Raw genomic sequence first — 13,458 nt, 5'->3', positions numbered from 1 at the left:
AGAGTCTTCTTTGTATGCCTGTAATCCCAGTGACTCAGGAAGCTGAGGCCCTAAGCAATTTTAGTGAGACCCTGTCTCAAAATAAAAAAATAAAAAGGGCTAGGGATGTAGCTCAGTGGTAGAGGGTTGCTGGGTCCAGCACCAAAAAAAAAAAAAAAAAAGAGAGAGAAAGAGAGAGAGAGAGAGAAAGTTCTTCCTTATATATATATCTTTCCTTAAGTAAGGTTGAGTTGGGAGCTGGGTTTGATATGCAGCATTACATACCTCCTTCCTACACACACAGAAAAACCTCCTTAATTGAAAAGCTCAAATTTAACTTCCTGCTTCCTGTTCTTAATCTTCTATATCATCTAGCATTCACCCTCATTTCTTAAAAGCTAAGAATTTCTACTCTAGGTCTATTCTGGTATTTATACTTATCTTCCCTTCACCAAAATATTATTATACTTACTATTAAAAAAAAAAAATATGACCAAGAGTAAAAATAAGCCTCTCCATCCAAACGGCACATGTGATCTTTTGGGACCAATACAGAATCTTGGTTTTACACTCCAGTGGATTCTTTTAAAGCTATGGGATTTAAAATGTATACTGTGGCATCTACAGATACCAAATTTGGTAATGTCATATCAAAACTGGGATGAAGCAGCCCTCAGTACTACAAAACAAAACTCCAAAAAACAAACAAAAAAATGGCACTGTTACATGCAGTGGAAATTTAACTCTTAGAAAAGGATTCTATTCTCTTGATAAGGGGATGTTTCCCTTTCTAGTAAAAATAGGAAAAAGTGCCACAGGTTTCTATGACTGGATTCCTTAGGGAACTTACTCTTTGATTCGCTTACCCCAAAATATTGATTCTAAACCCCGCTACAGCTAGATGCTGTCCTAGAATCTAAGATTATGTTAGTTTAGAGCGGTCTCCACCTTGTGGAGGTTAGACCAGGGCAACCTGACTTTTTTTTATTTTTGGTGGTTCTGAGAACTGAACCCAGAACCCAATACATGCAAAATGTACACTCTACTATTGAGGTACCTTACCAGAGATTTGATTCTGATAACAATGTGGAGTGATGAGTACAAATTTGAGAGTTACTATGTGATAAATCTATTAGCTATTGGTAGTAAAATCTTGCTTTGCATTTGGGCAAAGATTGGGCTCATCCATTTAATGTGTTTAATAAAAGCTGGTCAAAATATTCCCAAAACATTGAGATGATATGAAAAAAAGAATTCATAAGAAGACACTAGGGAATCAAGGATGCAACACTTCATAATTCAAGGAGGAGCTGGTAATACCATGATCTATGCAAACAATGCCCCCTACTGTTGGGAGTATTGCTAACAATATCGTTTGAGATTTTACCAAATTTTTACCCATACTTAAAGCTATGATGAACAGATCTTTTACAGAATTCTCCAGGGCAACAATATCACCGTTGTGCCATATGTCTATGGAAGGCTCTAATTACTATCCATGAAGGAGCCTCAGAACTACTTATTTAAAAAATAAAGAAATAGCCAGAGTGGGCAGTAGTGTAGGAATGTAATCCCAGCAACTCAGGAGGATCCCAAGTTCAAGGCCAGTTACAGCAACTTAGTGACAACTTGTCTCAAAATAAAAATAAAAGGATTGGGGATATGGATCAGTGGTAAAGCACCTCTGGGTTCAATCCCCAATACCAAAAACAAAAAAACAAAAAACCCTGCTCTCATTATTGGATCCTCCTTTAGCTTACCCCTCTGCAAGGAAAAGTGGTCCAGTAATATTTATTTCCAATTTTCACTCAGAATCATTATTTTTTCTCATGGTTGATGAACAAATTATTATCTGTCAAATTCTTACCTAATTTTAATATTCTTCCCTACAGACCTTCATTTTCTTATCACCCAAGGAATTGGCTGAACTTCAGCAACTTCATCTGTCCTTCCTCTTTTTTGCTAACTTAATATAAACAAAACTCTTGTGCCCCTCTGTAGTTTATTTAAAAAAAAAAAAACAAAAACAAAAAAAAAACCCCTTTATTAGTTTTCCTTATCTAAACTAAAAATGTACATCCCTGGAGAGCCTTATTTATTTATTTTTTTCAATTATGAATCCCAGCTATTCTCAAAACTATCAGAAAGCTGTGTACTTGACCACATTACCTTGGTCCCTTGTAGAACAGCTTTTACTGAATTGTGCTTCAGCATTATGCTGTTGGTTTCCACAGGGAGATCAATTTAACCACTTCTCACCTCTCATCACCAGCCCTATGGTGAAAAAAGCTAACTCAATGTTGTCTCAGTGGTAGTGACGAATTTGATTTAGATCACTTAAATTCAGTTCCATTAAAAGAATGCATCATTGACAACATTGAATAAGGTTAACTCAGGCAACTGAAGCAAAACAACCTTTTAATAAGGAAAATGAACTACCAATTGGCATCAACATTACCAAAACAAGCAAGCTTCTAGTGTCTTACTTTACCTGCTAATGCTTCTGCTGTATCCTGAAATTTCTCAAAATGCTTTAGCTTTACTCTAGAATTTAAAAGAAAAGAAATATTATGGAAGCACATTATTCTACAAAAGTCATGAGAAAAAGGTTGGTGTTTCCAAAGCACAGATCAATAAAAGAAATTTGCCTGTCACTGGGAATCAAAGTTAGAATATTCTTCATAAAGCGACCAATTATTCTAAACGTTGGGCTAGCAATGTCTGAACTGGTACAAAGTAAAGTCATACACTTTGAAGGAAACTTAGGTCAAAAACAAATAAACATGTTGAAGCTTCAACATAATCCTTGCTGCTTAAAGTTGGAAAAGGTGACTTTTACTACACAGCACAGAACTGACCCAAGGAAAAAATATTTAAATCCCTCTTAGGGAAGTTATTTTAAGACATTCATTTGTCTAACCAGTACAAATGCCTTTTAAAAAGTTTACTGTCACATTTGTTTTATCTTTTTTTTTTGGTCCCTTTTATCCCCTACATGTTTATGTGCAGATTTACAATTTATGTAGAAAGAAATGTATACATGTATTCATAGTTGTCTCAGTGGTAGTGACGAATATTTGAGCTAGATCACTTAGATTCAGCAAATAGTAATACATCATTGACAACCATGAATTACATTAACCCAGCAAAGGATAACCCTCAAAAAAGGAAAACCAGTCTTCTATTTGCCTGAAACGGTTTTGTTAAAAAAAAATTATAAGTATTAACACTTACTAATTGTATGTATTACAGTGTTAACTTAAATAAGATTTTCTTACCTGACAAGGGAACATGCTGGTGATCTCTTAAAAACACTTAAAAATATAAAAATTTGAGGGAAAAGTAATAATTTCATCTTTTTTTCTGCCCCACTATCCCCTGCATTTATCTTTCTTTTTTAAAAAAATATTTTTTAGTCGTAGATGGACACAATACCTTTATTTGCTTATGTGAGCTGAGGACTGAAGCCAGGGCCTCACACATGCGAGACAAGAACTCTACTGCTGAGCCACAACCCCAGCCCCACATTTATCTTTTGAAGTGGCATTTGTTCATCTCTCTCAATAATTGTAGATAAACAGACACTGCAAAAAATGGGATCACATTAAACAAATTACCCTGAAGCTTGCTTCTCAGAGTTTGATGAACATCTCTCTGAACTGTCAAGAGACAGTTCACAAGCCTGTAATCCCAGTGGCTGGGGAGGCTGAGGCAGGAGGATCTCAAGTTCAAAGCCAGTATCAGCAAAAGTGAGGTGCTAAGCAACTCAGTGAGGCTCTGTCTCTAAATAAAATACAAAATTGGGCTGGGGATGTGATTCAGTGGTTGAGTGCCCTGAGTTCAATCCCAGGTACCCCTCCCCCAAAAGAGAGATTTATGCAACAATATCATTACTGATGGACATTTAGGCTCTTTTTAAATTTGGGGGGTTTTCTACTACAAATGCTACAATCTGTATTTTGCTACTTTCATTGTTCAGTATGCCCTTTCTTTGGGTTTAACACTCTTCTGCAATAGTACCAAGTTTCTCCTTGGGACTGAAGGTGTAGCAGAGTGGTAGAATGTATTCTTAGCATACATGAGGCCCTGTATTCAATCTCCAGCACATATCCTCCTCCAAAAAGAGAAGTTTCCTTTTACTCTTTTGTGTTTTTGTCAGCAGTAACAGAGGTATTATCAAATACCCTTTGGCATCCACAGACATAATCACATACAGATCCTTTCCAATCTATGAAGAGGGTCAGTGAGGTTCTTCCTAGGACCACATTTATTAAATGGGGCATTTCACAAGTTGAATCAGAGATGGCAGGATAACTACATTGACTCTACCTTGAGGAAATGCGAACTGTCTCTCTTTTTACTCATTTCTTCAGCTATCAGTTATACTCTACTCTCTTGCTAAGAAATCTCGAGAGTCCAGTATACCTTTCTAGGATTTACTAGTTAATTCTTTTACTATACCAGAGAGAGCTAAGAAATAGAAGTCATGAAGAATGAATATGCTAAGTTAAAAAACATTCTAACATCAATGCAGAGAAACCAAGCAAATCGATATTCCATGCTTTGTACAATTACTTTTAACAAAAATTTACACTTCACATCGACTGTTTTCAAATACCTATAAAATATTCATTTTGGGGTACTGTTCACTCTGCCAATAATACAAATAAGCTGAGATGGTCTATTTTCCAAATAAAACATCCATAATAATTAGGCTCATATTACTATTAATCATAAAGCAGATTTCAAAACAAAAAACTGAATAACACTATACAAATAGGGGAGGAGGACATGAACTTAAATGATTTTTTTTTTATTTAAAATTTTTAAAGTTGTCAATGGATATATATTCAGTGCTGAGAACTGAACCCAGAGCCTCACACATGCCAGGCAAGTGCTCTACCACTCAGCCACAACTCCAGCCCAAATCTTAAATATTACCTCTTAAATTCTTAGTTTCAAGATTACTTACATTTTATTTGCTTTCTCTGGAGTTTCAAATTCTTTCCACAAACTATCAACCTCTTGAAGTTTCTTCTCATTTAGAACCTGTAATAAAATATTTAAATAGTTTTCTTCAAATGGACCAACTCAGGCAAGTGCTACATTCTTCAAGTACATTATACATTCTATACATTATAAAATGAGGATGGTGAAGGCTATTTTTCTAACTGAAATAATGAACTAGGTTTTTATGCAGTACAAACTTTTGATCAAATTACCAGTTCATGATGGATCTAGCTGGGGTCTTTGAGAACCTTCATGCTGTTCATGCATACTTTCAGGAGTCACACTATGCACTTATCTTTGCGTATAAAAATGAATATACCATCATTTTTGCTTTGAGAATGTCTAACTTTTCCTTTTAAATACTTCAGAGAACATTATCTTTCAGCTGGTGCAGTGGTACATGCCTGTAATTCCAGCAACTCAGGAAGATGAGGCTGGATTGCTGGTTTAAAGCTAGTCTCAGCAACTTGGCAATACCCTGCCTCAAAATTTATAAATAAAATAAAAGGGGATTGGGGATGTGGCTCAGAGGTAAAGCACCCCTGGGTTCAATCCCCTGTACCAAAACAAAAAGATCTTTGTACCTACATATGTTATGTTCTACAGGACAAGTTACTGAAAGTGGAGTTAACTGATCATGTAAAACAGGCTTATCTTGACATATGTGGCCACATTACTTTTAAGAGATTTTATCGGTTTCACTTAAATCAAGGGAGTAAATAAAAGCCACGTACTGTGGCCCATGCCTGCAATTCCCCAGCTACTCCAGAGGTTGAGGCAGAAGGACTGAGTTCAAAGTCAGTCTCAACAACTTAGTGAAACTCTTTCAAAATGAGAGAGGAAAATAAGTGAGCGATATAGTTCAGAGGTATAGCACTCCTGAGTTAAACCCCTATACCACAAAATTAAAAAGCAACAACAACAACAAAACAGTATTATGAAGTGTGTAAAACTTTTCTCAGATGAGCAGGCAAGATAATTTTAAAAGATTTGTTGTTCAAATTAAACCCTACATAGCTTAATTAGACATAATTACAGAATTTGAAAAGTTGGTTGAAATAAATCAAACATAATATTAAAGGAACCAGAAATTATGGAGCTGTAAACATTACAAAGTATACTGTTGGTATTAAAAAAAAAACAACAAAAAACTATAAGCTATAATAGTTCCATTTTGCAAAACATGAAGCTTTATAATCCAAAAATATTCAACCAAATTTCATGACTGCACTAAAATATTTACTTAAATTTTTTTTTATAAAAAGGTGGTTCACAGAGTACTCTCAACTTTTCAAAATTATTCAGTGACTATAAGAATGATAAACAAAGGTCACCAATTGTCAAGAGGATGTGTATCAAATAAGGGATATGACTAACGAGTAAGATTCACATTTTTTTCCCTAGCTGAAAAGAAGGTTATTTGAAGATAACATTTGGGTAACAAAATTGGCATATTTAGAAGATATTATCACCACTCTTAAATTGAAGTTAAAATAACAAAGGAAGTATAAAATCATGGTGAGTCATTCCTAACCAAAAGGTTTACAAAGACTTTATTAAGGCAAACAAAACCTTGGCTATTATGTTCCCAACCATGATATAACATATGGAAGATAACATTACTAATAAAGAGTATGAACAAAAGAATAACATTTTATTTTACATTTGCCTCAAATTTATAAACATTCACTTTAGATAGGGAAATTTCAAACACCTGTATACAAAATCCATTTTAAATTCTGCTTTGGATTAAGACAGTAATAATTTCCATTTCTAAGTAGAATCAGTATATAGCTACGGTAACCATTAAAATCTTTAGTACTGCTATTTATATTGTTTGCTATTTTTAAACATGTCTATTATCTTACAGACATATTGATACTAACCTCTCCCCTGCTATGTGAAAATATTCACAGTAAAAATCAGAAAAGAAAAATCTTTCCATAACGTGCCAAAAATGACCAGGGCATCCTTTTCTATTCCAGACAGGGGGGAAAAAAAAAAAAAAAGCAATCTATGACTAGGAAAGAGCACCAGTATATCAAAAACTATCTTTCTTAATTTTCATTTTTTAATAGCACAACTTATAATATATATATATATTTCAAATGGACAAAAAACTAGTATCATTTACAGTATCTTAAGATAAACTGCCTTTGAATGGGAGCTTCCTTTCCAGTACTCTTTTTTTTTTGTTTTTGTTTTTGGTGGACACAACATTTCTTTTATTTTATGTGGTGCTGAGGATCGAACCCAGGGCCTCACACATGCTAGGCAAGTGCTCTACCACTAAGCCACAACCCCAGCCCCTCCAGTACTCTTGAGTCTACAAGATATATCTAGTAAATTTACTACGGTGGAAAATGAAGACTGCTTAAATCGAATGGGGGCTGTGGTTTTCTTTTTGATTAATTGCTATAGCACCGTCCTTCCGGCGGCTGAGGGAGTTTCACGTTTTCTTTATACACCATTAGCCGCCGTAGCTCTTGCAGAACGACCTTGATGCTGTACGAACTCTGCCATTTTGCTACCATACCACTGATATGGCCCGTGGGTCTACCATTCCATTAGAACTATTAACTCCATTCATATTAATTTTCGTTACAAATCTTACAAAGGGGGGTGCTTCTGGGTATTTAGGTCCACATTCTATTTTAAGGCTGTATATTCGGTTTTCATAAATTGTTCTTGGAGGCCCAATTATCATCCCTGTCCATCTCTTAAGTGTAAGTCTTCGTCATCTTCTAGACCCCAGCTAACTGTGCTATCTCCTCCTTTCTGGCCTTCTTCGAGTTCTTCCAACAGTCGGAAATTGCGAGGGACTTTTACTCCCGAGCCCGTGGTGGCTGCATCTTGCGTCGCTGTTGCTTGAAGGCTGGCCCCTTCTTCTCCCCCCGCCCCCGCCCCCCGCCCGTCCCCGGGCGCTGGCGCGCAAGCGCCTAATTTTCATTTTTGATTTGGGATTTTCTATTTTACTTAATAGTTGATGCTAACTTTTTAAGTTTCACTTCATCACAGACAACGTGGACAAGTAATGTTTTATGAAACTTGAGTACAGGATATAAACCAATAACTGAATAGTATAACATGCAAATTACTCAAAAAGGTACCAATTAATAAATGCAATATGGAATAACTTCAAAAGCTTTATGCCAAGTGAAAAAAGCCAAACACAAAGATCAAAACACTACTGCATTTACATGAAATCTCTTAAAAAAGACACAATTACACAGACGAAAAGTTGATCAGTGGTTGCTTAGAGCTGGCACCACCTTGAAAATAGGCATAAGGTAGATTCCATCTTACTCTAGTCAGAGTGGCAATTATCAAGAATACAAGTAACAATAAATGTTGGCGAGGATGGGGGGAAAAAGGTACACTCATACATTGCTGATGGGACTGCAAATTGGTACAACCACTATGGAAAGCAGTATGGAGATTCCTCAGAAAACTTGGAATGGAACCATCATCTGACACAGCTCTTCTACTCCTCAGTTTATAACCAAAGGACTTAAAATCAGCATACTACAGTGAAGCAGTCACATCAATGTTTATAGCAGCTCAATTCATAACAGCTAAACTATGGAACCAACCTAGGTGCCTTCAACAGATGAATGGATAAAGAAAATGTGGTATATATACACAATGGATTATTTCTCAGTTAAAAAAAAAAAAAAAGGAGTGTTTATGATTTTTGACAGTAAATGCATGGAATTGGACACTCATGCTAAGTGAAATAAGCCAATTCCCTCTAACCAAAGGATGTATATTCTTTCTGATATGCAGATGCTAACATACAAGGAGAGGTGGGAATAGAAGTTCAATGGCTTGGACAAAAGGGAGGGGATACAATAAGAAAGCAGAATGAATCGAACACAACTTTCCTATGTTTTATATGAATAAACCACCAGTGAAACTCCACTTCATCATGTATAACAAGAATGGTATCCTAATTGGAATGGGTCGTACTCCATGTATGTATAATATGTCAAAATACACTCTGTCATGTATATCTAAAAAAGTTGTTTTTAAAGAAAAAAGAAAATAGGCAGAAGAGGCTCCTGGGATGATGTAAGGGGGATGGCACAACTGCATCTTCCCCAAAAAAACATCAGGTGAGTTATATAGCATGTAAAGTACATTCAACACAGCTGGAAAAATGTATTATTCAGTAATTTGGCTGTATGCAAGCATTTGGTATGTGCACCAGAAATGTTATTCTCCAAAATCTAAGAAGATGAAGAAACATAATGCTATGCTATATATCTGCACTGCACAATGTGACCACTAAAAATTTAAAAATCCCCTGTGGCCTGGGGATATAGCTCAGCCCTAAGCATGTATGATTCCCTCCCTGTGTTCAATTCCCAGTTTCACTCACCCCTGCCCCCATATAATCCCCTCATACTAACCACATTACAAGTATAAAAGTTATACACTGGCTAGTAGTAGCTACTATGTTGCACAGCACAGCTAAAGGTCTGGGATTAGCAATACTAACAGCGGTCTTTTCATCATGCCCCTTGTGATACAGATTGAGTTTTGGTAACATTCTAGAACTATATTGGTTGTAAGTAATTATAAGAAGTAACTATACTGGTCAGGCATAATCCCAGCAGTTTAGGAGGTTGAGGCAGGAGAATCACAAGTTGAAGAGCAGTCGCAGCAACTTACAAGAGCCTAAGCAACTTGGTGAGACCCTGTCTCTAAATAAAATATAAAAAGAACTGGGCATATGGCTCAATGGTGAAGAACCCGTGGGTTCAATCCCTAGTACCCTGCCCCCAAAGTAACTATAATAGTTCCTATAACAGTCCTTGCATTTGTATATAGAAAAACCCTTTGGGGGGGGGGGGGGTTAGAAACTGAACAGGGCCTCTATAAGCCACACCCCCAGCCCTATATAATCTTCTTAATGAACAATAAACTATGGAAACTGCTTTTACTATATATGGAATTATTGTACACTGGGTTGTATATTAAACATATTCTGCATAAATCAAGGTGAAAAACTTCTTAAAAGCATTCTCAAAACATGAACTTTCTTGTAATCAATATAATTTTATACCCCAGATTTTGAAAGATTGGAAAGCTAAAAAACATGTACTGTATGTCTACCTTTTTGATAATTCACATACTATAAAATATTTATCTTCTGAAAGTGCATAATTTGTTTCACAAAATTGTGCAATCATTACTGTTATTTAACTTCAGAACATTCTGTATGTTTATTTTATTCAGAAGGAATCAATAACTAATATTAGTTCCAAAAATTATAAAATGATCAGTATTTCTATATAGTCAAGCCCAACCTTAGGTTTCATAAGCCTCATTAATTTCAAACAGTAACTTGCAGAGATAGAACACTGAAAACTGTAATATAACACTTATCTTTATAGGCCAGGGTATTCTTCATTAATATAAATAAGAAATTCACCAAAAGACATGGTTGTATACTTTGTTTTATGACCCAGATCTAGAAATTAGACAATTAATAAACCAATTCCTCTTCATACCATCAGAGGCAGCCAGTGGACCGTGCAAACTTGCTTCCCCCTAATGTCCAGTTCAGGATAGCATTAAAATCAATTCAGGACAGACACTGATTCAAAATATGACATACATTCAAAATATGACATATTCAACATATGAGTAAGAGAATTTAGGAATTTAGATTCTAGAGGCTGGAGAAAAGCAAAATAAACACATTTCAGAGCTCTAACAGGAAATAAGGCTCTTAAAAGTTCCTTAAAATTGCTAATATTGCACTTACAGATTATTCCAATGACAAGAAAAAAAAAAAAGCCAAGTTGTCTTTTGGCTTTGAATTATTATTTTATTTGTTTTCTTAAAAAATAAGTATCTGGGGGCTGTGGCTGTGGCTCAGTGGCAGAGCGCACTAGACTCAGGTGTGAAGCACTGGGTTCCATCCTCAGCACCACATAAAAATAAATACATAAAATAAGGGTAGCCTGCCCATCTACAACTAAAAAAAATTTCTAAAAATACGTATCTGACATAACAAATACATACAGAAGTATATCTTCAAATGTCAGAAGTTAAGCTCTGTACTTTCTGATTTCTACCACAAATAAACTTGAGTTTTTTAACTGATAACTGGAACTGTACACGTTCTCTTTTGTTAGCTACCAAAGATTGAACTCAGGGGCACTCAACCACCGAGGCACATCGCCAGCCGTTTTTTGTATTTTACTTAGAGACAAAGTCTCGCTGAGTTTCTTAAGGTCTCATTAAATTGCTGAGGCTGGCAATCCTCCTGCCTCAGCCTACCAAGTCTCTGGGATTACAGGCGTGCGCCACCGCACCCGGCTGTACATGTTTTATCTAACACTTTTGTCTTATATCAACACATACACCTAAAATATGAAAACTTTGTTCTTCGTTGCTAGGATTGAAGAGCTCCTGCCTGGCATATGTAAAGCACTCAACCTACCTCGTTCCTTCTAACACCTTAATAGAACTCCACTAAACTCATGTCCCATTGTTCAACCATTTTCGTGCTGATTCCAAACTTTTCCTATTAAAACAACCAAGTCTCATATTGGTATCACCAGCCTAGACTTCTCTAATCTTCAAACCTGAAATTCTGAAGAGTCCTATCTACACAATTACATTACCAAGTCTAAAAGACAACTTAAGTTTCACATAGCCCAGATCCACAAATCTCCAGCACCCGTACCCCCAACAGCCTTCACACTTAACCATCGTAAACCAAAACCCACATGCAATCCATCAGCCAACTGTCAGTTCTACCTTTAAGATTCCTCGATGTTCCCTCCATAACAACTTTCAACTCAAGCAATCTCAACTTGTTTGAATTAATGCAAAAATATTCTTATTTCCCTCCCTGTAATCTAGTCTTCACACAGAATAACCTTTTTTAAAAGACAAATTACATCAGGTTACTCCTCTGTTTAAAAGCTTCCCAGCATTCCTCAAAGAATCCCAAATAAGATCCGATCTCTAACATAAATGCAGAACTCTAGACACGGCTGCTGTCCACCTCTTCAACTAAATCAAATTCTCTAAGGCAGAAAGGGTCGCCCAAACGGCAGGGCCACGTGCTTACCGCAACACCGGACCCTCAGGCCTTTCACTTCCTTTCCGAGCCCGGGGACCTATAAGGTACCCACACGATCCTCGGAGCTTTCGGTCTCTCCGTAACGCTTATTCCTCTTCTCGCCTGTTCAACACAGGCCTTCCCCACCAACGGCTCAGTCTCCCACCTACCTTAAAGATGGCGTAGCCAACCGACGTTTCAAATAGCACCAACATAGTGAGGCCGGGTCAGGGCGCCACGCGGCCCACCAAGAGCTCTTGTACCGGTGCAAAAAAAAAAAAAAAAACACCAACTTTACAGCCACAAAAGGACCGCTAGGCCGAAGCTTAGAGCACAAACGTCCACGTCTTCCCGTAAAGGACCAGACCACGCCACTTAAAACGTTCCACGTTGGACTGCATGGGGAACGCAGGTACGCGCGTCTCCTCCTCCGAGGGTTCTGGGATATCTACGTCACTTCCGACAGGAGACTGCCGCATACCATGCAGTCACTTCCGGAATGTTCCCGCCATAGGAGGTGGAGTAGTGGGCCATGAGAATATCGCGAGATGTGTTAGGTCTAGGAACGCGCTTTGACGCCACCAGGCTGGGCTATTAAAGGGTTAAGAGTTCGCGTTTTATTATTTTTAAATTCTCGCCCCGCCGTAACGGATATATTTTACCTTGAAAGAATTGTGGAGCCGTCTCGCTGCGTGTCTGTTTTAGGCATCTGGATTTGAAATGCTAGATAGTGTTGTTGGGTTTCCTCCCTTTCAAGCCTTGCCTTGAAGGGAACGCCGTGAGTGGCACCGTGACGGTATCTGCGGGTATTCTTGTTCTCCTCTGTCCAAACTGATGAGTAGCACAGATTTCTTTCAAATATATATAAACTTCTCCTGGTTTTTTTTTTTTTTTTTTTTCTATATTTGTTTAAATGACTCCAGGGTATGAATTTAGACCTTGTCTCCTTGTCTCAATGTAATTTGCTTTTCTGGGACCTTTCCTTCTTAGTGACCGGGTTTAAATACACCAGGTTTTCCACAACACAAGTCTGGCTTCTAATCGTTGAAATTTCCTTCCTCACTTACCAAGCCCTATGTTCAGATTATTTGTGAACATTAAGCTGAAACCTGCTGAAGGTTGTGGGACACTAATTTGCTTTTTCTCCAACTCCACAACCTGGGATCAAAAGAAAATAATGTCCTGATTTGAATAATAGAAAAGATGAAAGTGAGGGGAAATCAAAGGATAGGGGGATCTAGAGAGCAGAGGGAGAGTGATTGATTATAGCCGTAGCTATAATCCAGTGTGGTCAGGGTGTCAAGAGAAATCAAAATAGCTCCAGAATGATGGATGAGGTGGACGCACTATATCTCTTTATAGTATTATTTATCTTCACGATATTTTTC

The 13,458-nt window shown here is 37.1% G+C and overlaps 1 protein-coding gene and 1 pseudogene across 2 annotated transcripts in view; both read right to left on the bottom strand.

Annotated features, from left to right (window-relative positions):
* The window catches only part of NOP58 (NOP58 ribonucleoprotein), a 30,436-nt gene extending 17,926 nt beyond the window's left edge, over nucleotides 1-12,510 (bottom strand). The window contains exons 1-3 of the mRNA XM_079130653.1: nucleotides 12,241-12,510; nucleotides 4,952-5,028; nucleotides 2,471-2,523 (exon numbers count right to left, since the gene is read on the bottom strand). Coding sequence (XP_078986779.1) covers nucleotides 2,471-2,523; nucleotides 4,952-5,028; nucleotides 12,241-12,285 — 175 coding nt within the window. The 5' untranslated portion in view covers nucleotides 12,286-12,510. The remainder of the gene's footprint in view (nucleotides 1-2,470; nucleotides 2,524-4,951; nucleotides 5,029-12,240) is intronic.
* Nucleotides 7,025-7,779, bottom strand: LOC306656295 (ubiquitin-conjugating enzyme E2 variant 1-like; annotated as a pseudogene). The gene is made up of 2 exons (XR_013766617.1): nucleotides 7,308-7,779; nucleotides 7,025-7,170 (listed from the first exon to the last, which is right to left on the bottom strand). The product of XR_013766617.1 is annotated as a ubiquitin-conjugating enzyme E2 variant 1-like (transcript).
* Nucleotides 12,511-13,458: the final 948 nt, after the last annotated feature.

Source organism: Sciurus vulgaris (assembly GCF_902686455.1).
Source record: "Sciurus vulgaris genome assembly, chromosome: 3".
NCBI classification, from domain to species: Eukaryota; Metazoa; Chordata; class Mammalia; order Rodentia; family Sciuridae; genus Sciurus; species Sciurus vulgaris.
Note: the sequence above shows the minus strand (reverse complement) of the source record. Positions and strands in the feature narration are given on the sequence as shown.